Source organism: Denticeps clupeoides, chromosome 13 (genome assembly GCF_900700375.1).
Source record: "Denticeps clupeoides chromosome 13, fDenClu1.1, whole genome shotgun sequence".
Taxonomy (NCBI): Eukaryota; Metazoa; Chordata; class Actinopteri; order Clupeiformes; family Denticipitidae; genus Denticeps; species Denticeps clupeoides.
In genome coordinates, this window is record NC_041719.1 from 14,579,389 (window position 1) to 14,600,598 (window position 21,210).

The window sequence follows — 21,210 nt, forward strand, 5'->3', positions numbered from 1 at the left end:
TTAATTCCATACACGTAGCAACAGATCATACAGAGCATCTGGAACGTATTTACATTTTCTTATGTTACAGCATTATTCCAAAATGGATTAAATATATTTTTCCTCTGAATTCTACATACAACACCCCATAATGGCAAATGTATTAAAATAAAAAACTGAGAAATAGAGCTAAAGTTAAAATGTTTGATTTTAATCAGTTAATAGTCAGTGATGGTCTTTCCCCGGGTGCCTTTCATGGCTGCTCACTGCTCACTAAGGGTGATGGACACATTTCATTGTAACACCATTTGCTGTGCTGCAGTGTCTACTAGTCTTTGAATCAGCTGGAAGTCTGACATGCAGCTCAGCTGCCATCCGATATCTGCTTCTTTCCTTAAATAAGCAACAGTCAGAAAAGGTACAAAAATCAGATGGTAAAAAGGCATAGTTTGTTTTTATTAATAAATATGTTGAGTGGTAGCCATATACAGGCTGTAATACAAGCTGGAAAATGCTTTTTGAAATGAAAATGTTTCAAGAACTCACTTAATGAACTGATAATTGGATGTATTATACTGACTTATGTTTTTTTATATAACCACACAGCATGTAAAGTCACTACAAAGGTATGAAACTGGTATAAAACAATCTTGCATTGTTTTAAGGAGGTAGCTAATTTATACTGAAGGCATTGTGAATGTATTAATAATATTCTATTAATTAACTGAAGCTTTGATATGTGGAAATAACTAATTTAATTTTGAATTTTACTAGAAGTATCTTTGATAATAGACCACTTTCATTTTTTTTATGATGTACATTAGCATGTCTCTAGGAGTTTTCACCGTAAAATTAATATAGTTTCACACAGATTGTAGGACAGTATAGATCGTTTAACCATAACATTTTGACAGGGGAAGTGAATAACAATGATTATATTATTACCGGGTTGGCAATGGTCGGGAAGCAAAATAACATTTTATATTTAAGGTTGATGTGTTGGAAGTAGAAGTACTGTTCAGAACTTATGGGCTGTTCACTCAATATTAAGGGGATGGTGATAATATTTTGGCTAACTGGTGTATGCTGCTATGATGAAACATTCCATATACAATAGAGAGTGCACTATAAAGTCACCATATGGTGTGGACTGTACATCTGTCATAATCGTAAATGAAAGAACAAATGGTCCAGGAGAGACCCAATCACTTTCTTTTATTCAGCTGCACCGATTCAAGTTTCGTCTTAATTTTATGCAGCATCAAGGTGTCAATCCCACAGAAGGACAAAGGCGTCGTTGTTTCACTGTACACGGAGGGGCTTTTCCAGGTTGTGATGGTTCTTCCAGCTATGTAGCAGAGAGCAAATCCCTACTGGGTTTGTTGCCATGGAAACCACAGCTGAGCCGAGGAAGGTGCCATTTGATTTGTGACGGGGACACAAATGGCTTTGCTAAGCAGCGAGTGCCTACTTTTCAATTTTGCTTGTAATTTCTAAGACCTCAAGAAGAAGTCTCTTTGAAAACCTGTGAACAAAGATGTGGAAGGAACACTAGCACGTTGTCTTTTTTCTGTTAGCGAGATGCAGTCCGTAGGTGTTCCTTTTCCTCTCTTTTTTCTTTCCTTCATTGCAGCAGTACACATCAGAGAGCATATTGCATTGTTCCTAAAGTAAATATTCCCACCACCTCAGTAGTTTCTCATGAACAGTTCTGGTTCTCTGCATGAAAAATCACAGCCCACAGCGCATTCCTTTAGGCTCAATTTTCTGCTCTCGTGGCTTTGAGGTATGTTAGTATCTGTCCATACCAATTCTTAATCACTTTAATTACGTTATTTCCTCTAATGTCTTTGTATGATGGCCCTAACGAACAAAGTATTCTCAAACTGAGATGCTACTCTATCAATGGAATTACTCATTTAAATTACTGTTATAAATCACTTCTTCCTGGGACAGACCCTAAGCTGTGCATAATCCATGCCAAATGGTCTTGAGATAAGCTTAACTAAAGAGTTTTAGTCCCTGCAGGACCAAGGATGCATTTTAAATGGGGGAATGTCCTCATTCATCTTTTTTTCTATTTCCTCTGCATAGTCCATGCACTTGGTGTAAAAGGACAGAGAAAGGAAAAAATGCTGAAGAAAAGGTGCTAAAGCGTGATATTCTTATCATGCAGTATTATCTTCTTTCCCCCCAGTTTCCATTAATCAAAGGCTTTGAACCTTCACAGCACATGCATACGTTTTACTCATCAGATTTAGAGACTTTTGGTGCTTGATTACCTCTGTGCATTTTTCTGAACCCTTTATGGGGGGGTTAGAAATCAGATTACAAAGTGTCACATAATAGGGATGATAAATGGCAATAGTTTAAGATAACCTGGTTAAATGTGCAATTAAATGTGAACTGAAATTCATTTTGCACACTTTGCACCAAACATCCTCTTTAAAGAGGCAAGGCTGGAATTGGGGCATGCAAAATATGACAGCCCCCCCCTGGGTATTCACCAACATGTTTATCCCAATATTTGCAGAGGGACAAGGGATTAGCTGTTTTGACAGTTGGACACAGTTGCCTATTTATGTTGGTCAAAATGAGTAAAACAATGGCTTTTCAGATATTGAAGACAGTGGCTTCAGCAAATGTTTAACTTAAGAATTCCTATCTGAGCAAGTTTACTTTTAGGTTAATTGTGTTCATTATACTCATCATGGCAGAATGCATCACTTGTGCTTTATTCTATGGACCGCAACACTGATCCAGAGTGGATGCGGAAACTCAGGTCTGAAACCGTAATAACGATAACACCCGTTACATGATGAGCTGGACACAAGCACAGATGGCTGAGGGAGAGCGACGTCCCTAATGTGCGATTCAGGTAATGTTCGCCAGTACTAGAAAGGTGATTATGACATAGGGCATACAATGTATAACTCGATAAGCAGATGTTCTGAGATGCATTGTGTGATGCAGGGCAGCCAAATGTGTAGCACAACTATTATTCGGATTTATGCTTTATTGCAGAACTCCATAATGGCCTAAGTTAATTCTTGTAAGTGAAATGAGTGTGATTTGATGACATCATTATAACATCGAATCTATAACATTTCTTTGTTTAGCATCCAGTAATGTGTGAAAATTACAACATCCAACTGAACCTGACATACGTACAATCCTTAGAGCATTTTTCAGATTATGCGGTCTGGATTTCAGGAAAGAATCATGTGAATGCTTTTAATAATTGATAATTAAATTATAAGTTTCAACATGAGTATGCTTAGGTGTCACAACCATGGTGGCATGACGAGGCAGGTGAAGAACAGGATGAAGAACAGGACAGGGGAGACATCCGGTAGCTGGTGAACATGTACCATAACAAAGACCCGACGGAGAACAGAAACAAACAGGGCAGCTATATACATTAGACACAGGTTAGGGACACGATTAGGGACACAGGTTACATTAGACACGATTAGGGAACAGTACACAGGACTAACGTGAAGAGTAACCCCTTCCGGACCGGGTCATGACATTAGGTAGTTCAGTTTAGATATACATTCAGATTTATAACAAGTCATTAACATGGCAAAAATATATACGGATGGAAACATTCAGTTCACTAAAGGACCACTAGACAATGCGTGAGGGAAATCATGGAAATGTTTGTTCATGACACTGGAGTATGAGCTGATATTTGTGCCAGTAGAAACTGAATTTGAATTGAACATTTAGTTGGAATTCAGATTCAAATGAAGTCACTCAGAATCAGTTTGAACAATTCAAATCCAGTTGCAATTTCATAAGTCAGAAATAAGAAATGATTGTTCCAAATCTTAAAGCTACACTGTACCATAATTATTTATTCAGAACAATGTAGGACAGAAATAATGCCTTCAAGGATAAAATATCATGGTGAGGGTCTGAACAGATGGGAGGTTAGTAATCAGTATTCAGGTTAAGGTCAGTTCAGACCGCTCTTGTTAGTTTAACACATATGGAGAGTTAAGCCGTGCTGATCAATTCTCCATCATCTGTATACCTCAATATCTCCTAAATAAAGCCTTTACATGGCAGCTAACTTAAGATCTTATCCACACATCACCAGCATCAGTGTTTGGGAGGATTACCCCTGAGCCACCCTGAAATACCCCATAGTTGCAGATGTATTCTGGTGCTGTTCTATATTATGCAGTTAAATTTTATTATTTCAGTTTTTATTTCAGTGCGAGAAGGAGGAAGAGTAATTATGTCTAATTTAGTTGTGTTCTTGTTATCCATGTATCCATCCATAGGTCCATGTTTTCAGCTAGGACTGTGTTTTCCAAGGTTTAGTCTCCAGTATATTAATGCATACTTGCTTTGGGGAACTTAGAAGTCAAATAGGAATCAATATGTTTAACTTGTTCTGATGTGCACTGGAGGCTACATCTTGTGGTTGGAGTTTTATGGATGGGAAATGCCTGCTGGACAGATTATTTTGATATATGACTTAAAATTTCTATGGATGAACTTTTGATGTGTGTCATTTAGTAGGGAAAACTGATGCATTGCACCTGCTCGATATCTTAGTTTTGGGTGAGGGACATCGAATAGTAAGTACTGAGTGACAGACCTGGACATGGACAGAAAGCGACAGGATCAAAGACGGTCCAGTGAGCTTCAAATGAATCTGGATCTCGAACACAAAAGTTGTAGAGGGGATTTCAGGAGTTTTGGCAAGCCACAGGGTGACGATATGTGACTCACAGGTGCCATGCATTTGTCAAGCAGCTCGCAGCCTACATTAACATTTACTGCATTTAGGAGACGCCCTTATCCAGACTGTAATTCAGAGCGAATCACAGTCAATAGTGACAGGGACAGTCCCCCTGGAGACACTCTTACTCAGAGACACAATGGTAGTAAGTGGGGTTTGACTTTGTGATCTACTGGTATGTAAGCACGTGTGTTACCCACTAGGCTACTACCAGCCCTCTACAAGTGATACAAGTTTATTATTTAACTTGTGGCCTTCTTGTCCACCTTGAATCAAGCACATTTTACAATAAGCTGTAGTACAGAGCCCTACACTGCAGGGCTCTATTCATGTGACACAAAGAAAAAAATACCTAAAATAATAAATTTATATATTACAACTGTCTCATTTTAATGTGGAAACTACAAATTATGTTATTGGCTGCTACTTTGTGTAAGAGCTAGAATATAATTACATGATTTGAGATATGAATGGGAATTATTATATGGTTGTATTCAAAGGCTAGAAGGTAAAATTATGTTAATATATGACAGGACCTTTTGAAGCCTGTTTTCTGACATATATTAATATGAGGAGACACAATTTTAAGACCATTTCCCAAGTGTTCTTGCTTGTTTTGCACCCACACTGCATTTCCCTCAGGTATTAGACGCGTTTGGAAATGTGGGGGTGTCACCTTCTGCAGATTAAGTGTGACACAAGAGTGCAGTCCATCTGTTTATGTTCACAATAATGTACTTTGTTCCCAGACAATTAAATTCATGCATCACAAAGTCGAGTCCCGCTTGTGAAGTGGCCTCAGGTGAGAATAGGTGGCTTGGCTAAATTCCCAATCATTGCTGGTAGCTTGAGGGAAAATGATTATCCTCTGACATGCTTCGTTCCTATAGTGATAATCAACATTCTGTGGTGTAAATTAGTGACTGGCCAAGATCACATTCATTATCAGGAGATGTGTGCTTGCTTGTACCCTTTCAGACTGATTGAGGAGATCACACCACTGTTGTTTAAAAAAAAAATTAAGACTAAATTATGTTGTGTATGTACAAAAATGTAGAAGAAAAAAATACCCATATGAATACACTGGAGCCTCCAGTAACAGTTTGCTGTCTTATTGTCACTTTTATTTTGATTATGATATGTTTGTCCTTAATCAACAAAAAGAGAACAGTAATGAAGTAATGTTAGAAAAATTCATTTTGGCTCAGCATGTGGCAGATTTAGTGCTGGTGTTTATCTTTTACTGAATAGATTATGGTGTTGGGAAGCTTCAGATAGGGCCCGAAGGCTACAGTCGACAGGATTACTGCAGGGGATTATGTGCCTAGGACAGTACTTCTGATCTCCTCTGGAAACGATTATGTCCTTATTCTCTATCAGTTGAGAAAAGGGTGTCCATGCACACGCAACATGAATTTCTTTTGAAACAAATAGATGAAGTCCAAAAAAAGGACACAAACACATTCCATCAACAGTAAATCCAGTTTCATTTAAACCCAGGTCAGTTAAATATGTGTAAGTGTGTACTCTGTGTTTCAATGAATTAGCTAAACATAATCTCAGTTTACTGTTTATTTGCCCCTATTGAAGAAATTATTTTATTTCTTCTCTTGTCCAAATGGCTGGGCTGAAAACAACATTTTCAATCTTGAATTGCACAGTCATTTATTATGCAATTATTTCCAACCCAATAGTTTTATTGGATCATAAGAATCCTTGCTACATTGTTTATGATGGCAAACATAATATTCTGCATAAATTGGGTAGATTATGAAGCATCTAAATCAAACCATAGCAATAACCTATGATATTACCAAACTCATGCTTTGGCCCACTCTTATGTACATCTTTGCTTATGATGTCTGATGTCTGCTGACAGTTGATTATCCACGGTTACATTTACAGCATTTATCAGATGCCCTTATCCAGAGCTACTTACAATCAGTAGTTACAGGGACAGTCCCCCCCTGGAGACACTTAGGGCTAAGTGTCTTTCTCAGAGACACAATGGTAGTAAGTGGGATTTGAACCTGGGTCTTAAATAAAGTGAAGTGATTGTCACATGTGATACACAGCAGCACAGCACACTGTGCACACAACCCGGAAGTGGGTTCAGAAGTGGCTTCTGGTTCTAGGCTACTACCACCCAGTTCTCTTATGGTTCCACCATTCCCAGTGGAACTGAGTTCTGTACATGGCCAATCCAATACTTCCATTGGGGTAGCGGTGGCCTAGTAAGGAAGGGGACTCGTAATCAAACACCAAGGTGCCACTGAGGTCCCCTTGAGCAAGGTACCATCCCCACACTCGGCTCCCCGGGTGCCTTTCATGGCTGCCCACTGAAGGTGATGGTTAAAAGCAGAGGACACATTTCGTTGTGTCACTGTGTGCTGTGCTGTGTTTCACAATGACAAAAACAACAACTTTCATTCAGTTGAAAATGGTGTGATTGGGATCCCTGACATTTTGTCAGTTTTTTTGACACGTTCTTGGTCACTGTTAGCCTGTTAATTGATCCTAGTGTGTATTACATGGAATTTTGAGATTTATATTTATAATTACAGACAGCTAAAGTGAATGCACCGACAACTGCTAGCATTCATAAAACGCTAACCAGGCAGTTGGAATGAAGCTTTGAATGTACTTGCCAGGAACTTGTTTATTTTGTGCATGAACCACTGAACTGAAAAAGAGAAGCGAATCAAAAGAAGATGAAAATCTAGGTCAAAAATCTGCTCTAACAATAATGATAGCTCACTAGCCAAGTGTCAAAATCCAAAATATGGATAAAAGGCTTAAATAGCTGCCAAAATGTGTTATTATCGTGTTTTTGTAAAAATGATGGGTGTAATGAGACAGTTGTTTAGATCTTCAACTTGCAGATAAATATTTTATGAATGTCTTAGCATTGGGATGCGTACTCCAGGATTGCTGAAATAATTAAGCCAGCTTCCTGTTAAAACGGCAGGAGGCCTTGTTCGCTCTTGTGCTTCTGAAGGAGAAGCCGGATGCTGCTGCGGCTCTAATGGGATTCCTTGAAAGGGAAGAATAGAGATGATGAGGCAGATTTTTAGGGTTAAAGATCAGCTACGGTGACATGACAAAAAGTAAAACATATAGATAATAATAACAATTTGGTTTTCAGCAAACCTTTTTTTTTTTTTTTTTGAGAAAACTGAATGACAGATTTTATGACATTTTCCCAGGCAAAATATTCATTGAATATTGAATTTACTTTGAAATCTACATTTGCCCAACAATCACTTCGGTAGAGTATAATAATAAATGGTCTTTCAAATGGAACGTGGTTATGTTCATAGTCATATTATTCTGTAGGTGTGTGTGTTGGGGGTTGGTACAGTTCACAGAACTGCATTTTGACTGTAATTGTTTATTGACTTTAGTTTAGTTCCTTTACCTTTCTTTTCACCGCAGTCAGTGTACAGCTGCTGAGCTCATCTGGCTGGTCCCTCAGAATAAGAGACAGTGCACAAAGCAGTTATTAAACTGGGTCCGTACTCGACATACTCACTACAACCAGGTGCAACAAGCACCCTGGCATCAACAGAACTCTTCAGATATGTGTTACCGTGATGTTTCTGGTGGCTGTTGTCTGTCCCTGCTTGTAGCGTATGCACATTTTGCTTTTCATTTGTGTGTGTGTGTGTGTGTGTGTGTATATATATACACACACACACACACACACACACACACACACATACACTGTTCTATAGCTGCTCTTTCTCAGTGTTGATTCTAACTTGTGTCCTGACAAGCTAGAAGGCAGAATGGACCCTTTTGATATGTGAAGGCATGGAGAGTAGTGTCCCCTGGGGGATAATAAAATACCTGGCCAAGAGTTTCTTATTATTCTTACCTTATGCATTGCTGTGCTGCCACCTTCAATGCAACTTCATATTTACCATACCTTATTTATATTTTATTGTACATAGTGGCAAGAATATTGACTGTGAAAAATCTTGTCTGCTCTGGTTGTGTCACTACCAGTAGATATATATTTAATTGCTAAGCAAGTAAAAATCTCATCGGGGAGGCCACCATGAACCCAGTGGCATCATTAAAAGAGCTGAGGGAATTTTTGACACTAACAGGCCAATATTATGTTTTCAACAAGTCTAAAATGTGGTGCGGTGGCAAGATGAAAACCCCCAATCTGGGTTTTAGGGCCTAAGAATACTGAGGTTGAGTTTTCTTGCCCTTAAGTCAATGTTAATCATCTCCAAAGAACACTCATGTGGAGCATGTTGGAGGCTCTAGTCAAGACTGAAGCCCTAAATAAAGTAATGGTCACTCATTAGAACTCACTGGTCACTCACAGATTCATGCGTATAGTGTTAATATTTAAATGAATTTTTTGGCGGGAACCGTGTTGCTGATCACCCTTCACTTTGGAGAAAGGCTTGCTAGACTTAGAAGGAAAGGAAATGTGCAGGTTGAATGTAAATCATTGAAAGTTGAATGTTGAGATGTGTGTTACATTGGGGTTAAACAGAGTTTAGTGTAGGTGGGCGGTTTGGCATTGTCTCTATTGCGCACTGCCACTGTTCTCGTTCATCAGTAAGTTAAAAAGTGGGCGTGTTGTACTGTTGACTCCTCCTCCCAACTTGTTCAAATAAGAAGAGGGCCGAGCCTTTCTTTTGCGTTATTGACATCACTCTATGTCAATAATGGGTCATTTATACATTTATTAACATCATGGTTACAGATTTCCCACACCTCAGACATTGCTTTAGTTGCCAGTGCAACCAGAACGTATTCACCAGGGGCTATCAAAAAAACGTAGCACCTGACCACTCATTTACCATGCAAGCCTGTGTAGAATCCCGTCAGGTTCGGGCGAACATCTCCAACTCTAATTATGATTTGATTTCATGATTATGATTTGATATCATCTTTGGCGGACCGGGTTGTATGGTATATGGTATTTATATGGTATTTGTAGGTATTATATCAAAGTTAATTTAAACATGCTTATTTAAATTTAACAACTTTAGTGTGGTAATATATAAAAGTTTTGTTTTGCCAAATTATCACAAATTCCATAAACTCTATTAAAATATATGTTGTGTTTAAATAAGTCTTAAGATATATGTATTTGTTATTTACTTATCATTCCATGTAGATACATAACAAAACAAAGCTGTGTGTGGTGTTAATTTATGAAGTGTCAACAAATATTAATATTGCGCACTTTGGTAACATGTGGCTTGTAATAGATGTGATGAATTACTCGTTTTCAACTGTCGCACAAATATCTTTTTCCAATTAAGACGTCTACCAGTTAATATTCTACCCATCATTTTCTTTGTAACAACAACAATATAACTCTGCTGTTGCGTAAATCAAGAAGATGCTATTAATGGAGCAATCGTTGCTAAATAGGAGATTAATGCTTGCTGGAAGATATAAAGCACGCATCATTCAAGGCTGTATGGGTCTCATTAACACACCTGCCAAGCATATGTTTAATGATAGACGTTGATGTTTTAGTGTGCAGTACTTACTGGGAGGTATGTAACCGTCACGTGAGGTTTAGAGAAGCCCTTGCTGACAGTGAAAACGGAACAGTCGTCAGATTGTTGTTCGAATAAGAAGAGAAACACAGTTCTGAAGCTCCTAATATGATTTAGTCCAAGTTTGTGTTTTCATTCGGTTGTCTGTCTGAGGCATATGTGTTTGTGTGTGTGTGTGTAACCACCGCATTGACTCTTAAGTAGTTGGGGGTTTCCTTTGATTGGAGAGCAGAAATAGCTTTCAGTCTCTTTGCCCTGTAGTACTTGTGTTCAGAGTGGTGAGTTGAGATGTTCAATTTCTTTTTTTCTGGACTTTTTAGCCTTTTAGCTGCCAGGTCATTGATTTTCAATGTCATTTGGCAACTAAAGTGCTTGACTGAGAAGTCCGTGATTGAACAGTGGCCATGGCCATCCCACTTCATCCAGAAGCCAGTGTGGGCGTTTATATAAAATAGTCATCTTGGCAAATCTTTTGTGCTGAAATCCTCTTTGGACATCATTGGCATAGGCAAGCAGTGTTGGCCCAAATGCAGTAACAGTGTTAATATTTTAATGTGACTGACCCCAGTTAAGTAATGAGTATTATTACCATAATTTTATTATGTTCTAATGAATTCAATTTATATTTACTATTTGTATAATAAATGCGTGGTTCTTGGTTGCAATGCTTCATGGGTACAATGGTGTATCATTTATGTGTTTTAAAGAAAGATTTGTGTGATAATCATGGTACGTTAGTGATATTAATTACAAATTCTGCAAAGTCTATCCATGTTTTGCTCACCGTTTACATATAATGGTTTCTAACGATCGCTCTTTTTTTTTTTTTTGCTTGCAGATGCTACTTATTGGACGGAATCTCAAAAGGAGCATGGTTGAACCGCTCCAGTATTATATTCGCCGGGAATGACAAATGGTCTGGGGATCCTCGTGTGTCCATTGTATCAAACGTTGTTGACAAACATGAATACAGTCTCCAGATACAAAAAGTGGATGTATCAGACGACGGCTTATATACCTGCTCGATTCAGAGTAAACGCAACCCACGGCCAAAGCACATTCAGCTCATTGTAAAAGGTATGTGCATCTTCTCTTGTTTGTTAACCATTCGTCTCCACTTCCCAACTAGACGGAGTGTGTGTGTGTGTGTGTGTGTGTGTGTGTGTGTGTGTGTGTGTATATATATATATATACACACAGAACATTTTAAAATTGCCTATATATTCAAACTGTCATGACCCAGACCCGAAAGCGCACGTGTGGACATTGCAGAACATGGAAGTGAGGCAGTAGCAGCCCACTCTCCGGAGTTCAGGGGGCCACTCAGTGGTGGTGGGAGAAGCACACGGCGAAACAGCAGTTTGTTAGCTTGATCAGAAAGCATGGGTTTGCAACATCGATGGTGGACCGATCAGAGGGCGAGGCAGAAAAATAATAAACACAAGGCAATGAAGGGACCATCAAGCAGAATAAACAGGGAAGGCAGTAATCATGAAGCAGGGTCAGCCGCCAGTTTATACTCCATGCTGACCCCGACCTCATCCACTTCCGGGTCGTCACTCCCTGTTGGCCTGCTGGTGGAATGGTGGCTGTGAGACAAACTAAAATAATACTAAACAATGATTTGGTGTTTTTGGCTTATAGAGACCAGTCATACTTATGTGAAAGCATCAGTATAAAACACAATATTTTATTTCAGTGTAAAATTGTCATTTGCAGTGTGCAATACAGTTTCAGTCTCATTATTTACAGTTTTGTGTGAGCCAAGCAATGCATTATGTTCATTTTTGTTTGAAGATGAGAATGTGTTGAAGTGCATACACCACTAGAATGTGTTACTTTTTAATACTTTGGGTCAACTATTGGAATTTACATATATAAAGCCTAGGTTATGTTAGTGAAAATTACGGTGTTTCAGATGTGGCTGCTATCTTCCTATACATCTTGTGGACATTTAGCTATATCTATGTGTTTGCCCAAACACAATTGTTTTTTTTTTTATCTAATAGCCGAAAAGCTTCTCAGCTTTGGTTATTTTGCATAACTGCACAGAATCTGCAGTCTGGGTCCATCTCCATCACGAGTCTTTACACTCATGAGCAGCAGAGTAAGAAACAAACCAAAAAAAAAAGAAATAGCCACTACATGGAGGATTGATTCAGTCTGACTGATAAATGCTGGTGGTCAGATCCATGATGTTTGAGGCAGTTTAGGAAATGGTTCATTAAGTTGGCAGCCTTTTATCACTAGATTTGTGCTGTTCTGTGGAGTGTGCCTGCTCCATCTAGACTGCTTAATGCATTGGTTTCCAGGTTTTCTTTGTCAAATGCCTAACAATTAAAAAATGACTGCTTGTTACATTGTCTGATTCCCTCTTTTGTTGGAGAATGAAAAATAAAAAAAAACTCTATATGCATATTAGGACCAGGCAGCTTATAAGAAAATATAATAGAAATGTTTTGACTGGACTTATTTAGAGTGGCTTGTTTTTATTGGTTCTAGTTTGTCTAGTGAAGACAGGTTAAGGTAAAGGTTAAGGTTAATGTAAAGAAAAACTTATTAATCCTAAGCGAAATTCCTGTACCATTTTCATGCTCAGTGCCACAAATAGTGAGGTTCACATCACTCAGGACCTGTCATGGTCCTGTCACATCTCAGATGCCTAAGAGACTTTAGACTGCCCTCCAAGGTGGTTAGGAGCTTCTACTCCTGCACCATAGAGAGCATCCTGACAGGAAACATCTCAACCTGGTTCGGGAACAGCACAATGCAGGACAGACGAGCTCTAAAGAGGGTTTTTTCAATCAGCCGAAGCATCATCTTTACCAAGCTCCCTGACCTTCAATCAGTCTACAGCAAGCGGTGCTGGACCAGGGCCAGGAAGATAGTGAAGGACCTCAGCCACCCCAACAATGGACTCTCTGCTGCGATCAGGGAAGCGCTTTCGCTCCCTGAAGTCCAACACAGAGAATGAGGAGGAGGTTCTTCCCGCAGGCTATACGAGCTCTCAACAACAACACTACATAGGACAGAACTGTAATACACTCCAGAACTTTCAATCACTTCTGGACTCAATACCCTGAGAATTTTCACTAATTTTCACTTTACTTTCACTTTACACATTTGCACACCTTTACCCTACCTGTTACACATATTTTATGTTTAAAAACTAAATTCTAATATTTGGTTATGTTTGCATATTGGTTCCACTTGAATACTTGCAATATTTGCAATATTGAGGTCTATAGCAGTCGCAAAAGCATTTCAAGGCATATCATACCGTGTATGACTGTGTATGTGATAAAATAATGTTGAATTTGAATTTGTTTGTCAATGTTTCACAATGACAATCACTTTACTTTCACTACATTGGTGGCCTTCATAAACAAATTACATTATATGTACAAAAAGATTTACATTTACATTTACAGCATTTATCAGAAGCCCTTATCCAGAGCGACTTACAATCAGTAGTTACAGTCCCCCTGGAGTTAGGGTTTAGTGTCTTGCTCAGGGACACAATGGTAGTAAGTGGGATTTGAACCTGGGTCTTCTGGTTCATAGGCGAGTGTGCTACCCACTAGGCTACTACCACCCTGTGGTAGATGTGATACATGTGCAAACAGGCCTAAAATCACATAGTGATTAGTTAGAAAGTTTCTTCTTGAACCAGCTTTCTTATCATCTTATTTAGTCTGTTGGCATCAACTGCATTCCCCCTGCTGCCCCAGCACACTACCACGAAAATACCACACCACAGAGTGATAGAGCACACACAGCATGGCCCTACAGACACTGAAGGATCTGAGCTTCCTCAGTAGGTAGAGACCTATGTATTGTTTGCTCTATTACTCTATGGTCCAACAAATTAGAGCTGTGCAAAATGGCACACATTTCATATTGCCATATAAATGAACCATCGATGATAGACGGTACGTATTGTAGTATATAATTTGATGAGTAAATTAATATGTTACTGTTTTTGACAGGTGTCCATAGCAAAGGCACTGCAGCAGGAAGTTGTATAACTTTTTTGTCAGTGTCTGGTACATTGGTACAGCTGCAGTGACCTCTTTAATTTCTTTTTAATCTGGATCCATGGTAGAGCGAAGCTCGAGGAAGCAGGCACTGGGGTGAGCTGTGGGTCATTATAATGCATTTTAACCACCGTTCTGAGCAGGTCTGTAGGCGGTGAGAAAGATGCTGTAGTGTGGAATTTTTCCACACATGTTAGACATTTTATTAACTCTGTAAAGCTCAGCTAAATGAAATAAAAATAATGTTCGCTGTACACTTTAGTTGTCACGTCGGAGAGCTGACGGGGGAAGGAAGTGCAGAGGCGGGACATACTGGAAGCAATGATTTATTAAACAATAAAGAAACAGGGCACGATGGCCGAAAACTGGGGAAACAAAATGGGGAAAATGAAAACTAGCCTGGAGGCGTGTGGCGATTGCCAGAACTCAAAACCAACACTCCAGAACAGTTGCAAGGTCCACAAAAGATCGTCAGGTTCACAAAAATGTCACAGCCACTGATGGGCAGAACCACTGTGCCTTTTAACCACTGTCCTAATTGGGCCCAGGTTATGTCTCCAGCTGCACCAATCCTGACAGTAGTATAGTGTACAAGGTAATTTAAAGTATTCTCATGATTTTTTAAAAATTATTTATTTAATATTCATCTGGTTGATATGTGTGAGAAATCACATTGCGTGAACAAGTATACCTCTTATTTAAAAATCAGTGTGATTTATTATATTCCCAAAGATTTTCATGAATATGCAGAATACCCAGATTGTGGTCTACGATGGTGAAGGAGGGTGGAAAATCATTGAAAGTTGTGTCTTGTGGCCCAGGGAGTTAAAAGCTTTGATGGTAATATTTTAAAGGGGTGAAGATGTTTCAGTCTTCACAGACACGTTCCATTTAGAATGCTTCTTTTAAGATGCCCCAATGAATCCTCAGTTGTTTTACTATACTTTCAGGGTATTTTTCAGTGTGGATTGCAGACTAATAACACTGTATATCATGCACACAGCATAGTGCATGGAATCTTTTAGTTATTAATTAAGACAGTGCCAAAGAGAGTTAATCACAGGAAACTGGCAAGCCTAAGATTATGCAGTCTGCTTATCATCCTAAAGGGAATACAGGCAGCACCCGAGAACACTTCATTCCCGTGAGTTCAGGAACCTTCTCAACTGTCCCTGATCATCAGTGTCTGACAATCCTATTTTGTTCTGAAATTATCATAATAAACAGAGTACGTGCAGTCTCTCCATATTCAAGAAGCTGTGCCTGAACAATGCCAAAACCATCTTCAAAACCATTCACTGTCTGGCTCTACCTAATGCAATAAGCCTTCAGATTTCATACAGATACAGATGCAACTGCAACCAAAAGTAAGTTTCAATTATTTCCATTCTGGTCTTAGACCCAGATAGGTAGGATCGCAACACAGACATAATAAACTTTTTAATAACAACAATGTTTTTTGGCATTGTAATAGTGATTAGAAATGTATAAGGCATTTTACTTGCTTGAATACTGACATATGCATTCCAGCAAATTAAATAGATGAACTTGCAGGTTGTGTGAATTTATGAGCAGATGGCTGGACCTGTATGCATAGTTTCTGTCCAATGGCAGTAACAGTAGACTAAACAATAGGGCCCATTTACTATCTAAATGTTGTGATACATGGGGTTTTTCTTCTGTGAGACATCTCGTGAAGAAGGGGTGCAATATGTCATCTTGAACAGCTTTTGTGCATTTTAATTATGTCACAGCATGGAGTTAGTCCCAAGCATGAAGCTGAATTTGAATTACGGCTTTAGTCTGACAAATTGCTTCTAAACTTTAACAGGCATTTGACTTATTTAGTCTACAGTTCTTCATCTACCAAAAAGAGAGAATTGGTGAAGAGAAAAGTGCTTTACTGGTTTTAATTTGGCAGATGTGTATGGGAAGTGGAATCTTTCAGTGATCTATTCAGCTTTAAACATTACATAGCATACCATACCAAGTTCATTGGTGAAATTCAGCATTAAATTCTGCCCTCAATTTTATTATTTATTGCCAAAGTGGCTACAGAAGAGCTGTCAGGCTGCTGCCCGGAACAGCTGGCGAAAAATCGAAATCCCAAGTGCGCTGGAGTGTCGGTAATTCCCTGTCAGCACAAGCTCTGTCTTCTACTTCATTAGAGGCTTCGTGCCGACATGGGTGTGGCAGTGCAATCATTGGCTTTGTCAAATGAGGGGTGCGATGGTCACTTCCTCCAAAAGCATCTGCTGTCAAATTTAGCTAGATCCCTGCACCTCGAACCAAATCTAAATGAGTGTGTCAGGTGCTGGTGAGCTGCATTTCTTAACTATTAGATGCAGCTGAGCGAGTTTCCCCACTCACTCATTTTCCATAACTGTGGGAGCCCATTCTGGGACACCGGGCGCAGTGTGCAGACTCACCAAGGGCAGGGTGCCACCCCACCGCAGGGTGCCACCCCACTTGCAAACTCTGCACGCAAAAGGTTCGAGCCGGGATTCGAACTTACAACCTCGGCATGAGGTTACATTTTCATATAGCATTCCGTGTTTCTGTGGAATCTGGGAAATGACTTTTTATCTCAGGTTGGCTGTGTGGTACAAATGAGAATGTAATTTCTAGACATTTACCTGCTGCAATATGATTCCCCTGGTTCTTAATAGCATCTTTGTCTATTCACCCAACATTATGTACACTATAATTTGACCATTGCATGTTAAATCTAATGAAAAATGTTACTGTGCTTTTTTGTTTGTGGTCTACATGCTGAAATGCAATTTGTGCGAATGCTCATATTTCTGCATGTTGACTTCTAGGACCACATATAACGGGGTTTCATTTAGCATCAATAAACCAATAAAAGCTTCAGACCAGATTTGGCCTGTGAGTCACCATTCTACTGAGGTGGACTATCCTTGACAGTCATTACATCCTTCTTGGATGTAACAACAGGACATTAGGAATATCTTGTGCAAAATGCTGCATTCAACTTTGTTCTTCCATGGCAAAATGGAATTAGAAGTGATCAACTGATTAGCCACACCTAGTTTCCCACAGAGATACTGACACCCTAGGTGAATGTGAAAGTGGGGAGTGGCATTGGGCTTGTGCTACATGCAGCAAGGTCTGACAGCTCCATTTTTGTCCCCAGCAATCCGACGGTAAAATCTCTTTTTCGATTTCAGAATCATCCACTTTTTAAGCTCATTGTGGAGTGTTTTTCGTAGTGCCTCTATTTTTACAAACCTCCCTTATAGCCCAGATTTGTGTAAAACTGGAGCTATTGTTGTCTGATGCATCAGAGGTGAATATTTTTTTTTAGATAAATCAGATTTTGTAGTGTTGTTATTGCTTTTTCTGACTTTTGAGGAAGACCTGTTTTATACAGTACACGCTTTACTTACTTCGCACTCAGGCAATTTTTCTGCACTTCTTTATGATGTAAATAACATTTCCTTGGGGAACATTTCCCAGATTAGTTATTTCCAAGGTTCTTTTTCTGTCTTGCTTGACAGACTTTGTTTTATTGTTTTGGTTTGGACATGCCCTAATCCACTGTTAGAAAGCATTAGGTGTTGGCGTGTCTAAACAAAATGTTAAGCACACATAGCTATTCTAATTACTTGAGTCAAGCAGGGGAATAAAATGCATTAAAACCGAAGGACAGTTGAAAGTGTAAGTGGCGGAGTACAAAGTATTATGGAAATTTGAGTGTTCTGGAAATAACAAACAAGGAAACAAATGGAATGCAAAGGTTTTTGGAATGGAACGCTAATACAGTCTCAGCAGCTGATGATAAGCTGTTGTTACTGTTGCATTTGTGCTCAGTACGGCTGGCAGTGCACTCTGGCAGCTCAGAGGTTATAGGGAGGTAATAGGCTTCTGGGGTGGTCTTGGTAGGCTTCTGCTTGGATGTCAGCTCTAATGTCGCTTGGAAGAAAGCATTTGTTTAGGAGCTTGTCCGCCAGTGAGCGAATTCCCTGCCTGCCCTCAGCTTCAGAAACAGGGTTCCATAAAGAACTGAAAAGCTGCATTGTTCCAGAAAAATGCAGCACCCAGTAGCCAGAAAAGATTCTATATGGATCTATGTAGCTGTGTGGCTTAAACTATGTTTATATCAGTATTATGGTTGTTAATTTTTTTACACCATATTACAAATAATAGAAAGAGGAAAAAGAAACAATGTAATTGTTTGCAAAACAATAGACTTTATACAAAAATTCAGAGTTGGTTTTGTTACCAGTGATAGATATAAATGGATATTGATGGCATATTTATCTTATTTTTTAAAGGAAATACTATTTGGATCATTGCTATTTGGAAATTTCAAAAACTGACAATGATTGTTTAAGTAATCTTGACCTCAAATTGTCTTCAAATAATGTTGTTGTAATAATTTATGTTGACTTCTTTTCATATGCATAAAATGTTCTTATTATGTAGAATTCCATGTCCACATTCTTCAGATAACCTCAGCAGTATGCATTCAATAAATTTTAATGTTGCATTGAATCCGTGGATCCATTGTAAAATGAAGGTAATGTGGGTTTAAACATACTGTGATGCTAGTATTATGCATAGTATAATTATAGGGAAAACCATTTAAACCCCAGTAGATTTAAACCCACACTTGATATGGTTTGAGTCCGTCACTCCCATTAATTGCTGGTTTATAAATAGATTCCATTTTCTGTGGTGAGGGAAAGATAATAATTTCCAGTCAGCGGCACTTAGGAACCATTCAATAAATTAATTTGGCCAAAAGTGCACAGTTTAAATAGAATTGATCTTTAAAATGCAGTCAAAAGACTGTTTGAGAGACATAGTGCTGTCGGCTTTGCATTGATTTTGTTAATGTAGAGTAATTAACATTTACTTCCAATATTATCATCAAAGCACCTGAAATACATTTTTCAATGTCACAATACTGCAGTGCCTATGCCATGAGTGAAATAGTGAAGTTAGTGAACACCAATGATGTTTTCTAAAACCCACAATTGCTTAAACTGGTGAAAGAGGGACAGAGGAGCATGGCATTGTTCAGAATTATTTATCTCTGTCTCTCATTCTTTATCTCTCATTTTCTATTCTCTTTGTTCTGTCTGTGTGTGTGTGTGTGTGTGTGTGTGTTTGCACCCATGTTTTTGTATAAGCTTGTGCTTCTTCATTATTATAGAAACAGCTCTTGGAAACTGCTGCTATAAGCTGCAGCTAATTAAAATGAGTGAAGACAAAGGTCAGAAGCTGTGGCAGCGTGTGTCTTTTTCTCTTGAGACAGTTGCTATTGTATGGCTGAAAAAAAGGGCTGAATTTGGACCAAATGCATCCCAGCTACACCAACTGGCTTTTGCAGTAGGATCTCATGACAAGGACCTGTCCGATCCGGGCAACTATTTAATTCCTTTTACACACACACACGCACACATATTTTATGAAGGCCTTTGTCAGTGAATAAGCTTTGTGCATCACTGAGTAGGATGGTGGCTCCCCATGCTAATCAAATGGAATGAAATCTGTTGAGGTATAGAAAACTCATTTTCTTAATTGGCGGAAACAGCACAATTATAGACATGACATAACTGAAACTGAAAAAAGGAAACCCTGTGAAATCTTAACTCTTTTACTGCTCAAACAAGTTAAACATGTTTCTATGTAGATTTCTATGTACAGTTTTTGTAGATTTTGTGTAGATTGACTATCAGAGTTTCAGAGTTTAATAAGTCATTAACCCTCCAGAAACCGTATTATTAATACTGTAATGGCATTGACAATGCACATGAGATATTGGGAATCTTAAAAGGTAAAACAGCGACAAAATGATAAAATTTTATTTCATCAATTTAAATATTGGTTGAGTGATTTTGCAGTCTTAAAATCAATGTATTGTAGGTCTTAAAGGCGTGTTGCATATAAAAGGGGTTAAAGCTCACAGTGCCATTGAAGTCTTAAAATATATTAAACTGTATCTAATTAAATTTTGCAATTCCTGCATAGACCCTTTGCTTTTTTAAAAAATGATTCATCTCAGGAAACTTGACAGGTGCTTTGGTTCCATCACCTTCATGATATCCCTACATTTGTCACTGTGTTCAGTGGAAGTGAAATATGTCTGAAATCTTACACAAGTGCAGGATGTCAGGTAAAAAATATTTTCTGCTAGGCCTCTGCCACATACCCGAACCCATAGTCACATTGTGCAACATTTCATCAGCCACATTCATAAGTTTGGTGTGGTTATAATGAGTCTCAGTGTTCAACCCTGTTGGGAGGAATATAGTTTCACTGCAACCATGAAATGACCTCCAAAAATGAACCTGCTATAAATGTATTTTCTTCTAATTGGACATGAAGCATTACCAGCATCTGTGCCTCTTTCTTGGTCATGTTGAAAGGGCTCAAAAGCAAATCTACTGTCAGTATCTTTCTACTGAAGTCTGAAAACATAAAGAAATGAACAAAGTAATTCACCATGTCTTTTGGGCCTTTTAAAAACTGTATAATTTATGCACAATTGTTAATACAGCTTGGAGATGGGACATAACAGGAAAGTGTATGACTAATATGATTGGAAACTGTCCTAAGGGGCATATAAGGCCCCGTCTTCACAAGAAAGCTTTTTCTATAACGGGTTGTGGTTTCTAAAATACCTGCGTCCACATGGGAGAGTTATCTGAAATGTTCCCATCCACACAGAGAACGCTGTTGTAACCCCTCCTCCACACCCGTACGTTGCGCAATCAGGAGGCAGAACCTGGGATGCACCTGCGGGGCCTGTGGAAACATGTTTGAATTTGGCAACAGAGGCTTCGGGAGGTCAGACGGCGAGCGGGAGCATCCGGACGTTGGGTGAAGTCCTGACGCTCCCTCCATTACAAGCATCCCTCTCTTGTGGAGAAGC

The 21,210-nt window shown here is 38.9% G+C and overlaps 1 protein-coding gene across 2 annotated transcripts in view; it reads left to right on the top strand.

Moving 5' to 3' along the window:
* negr1 (neuronal growth regulator 1) overlaps positions 1–21,210 on the top strand; it is a 118,732-nt gene that overhangs the window by 15,839 nt on the left and 81,683 nt on the right. For both annotated transcript variants that reach the window (XM_029001367.1, XM_029001368.1), the window contains exon 2: positions 11,108–11,346. In XM_029001367.1, the coding sequence (XP_028857200.1) occupies positions 11,108–11,346 (239 nt within the window). The remainder of the gene's footprint in view (positions 1–11,107; positions 11,347–21,210) is intronic.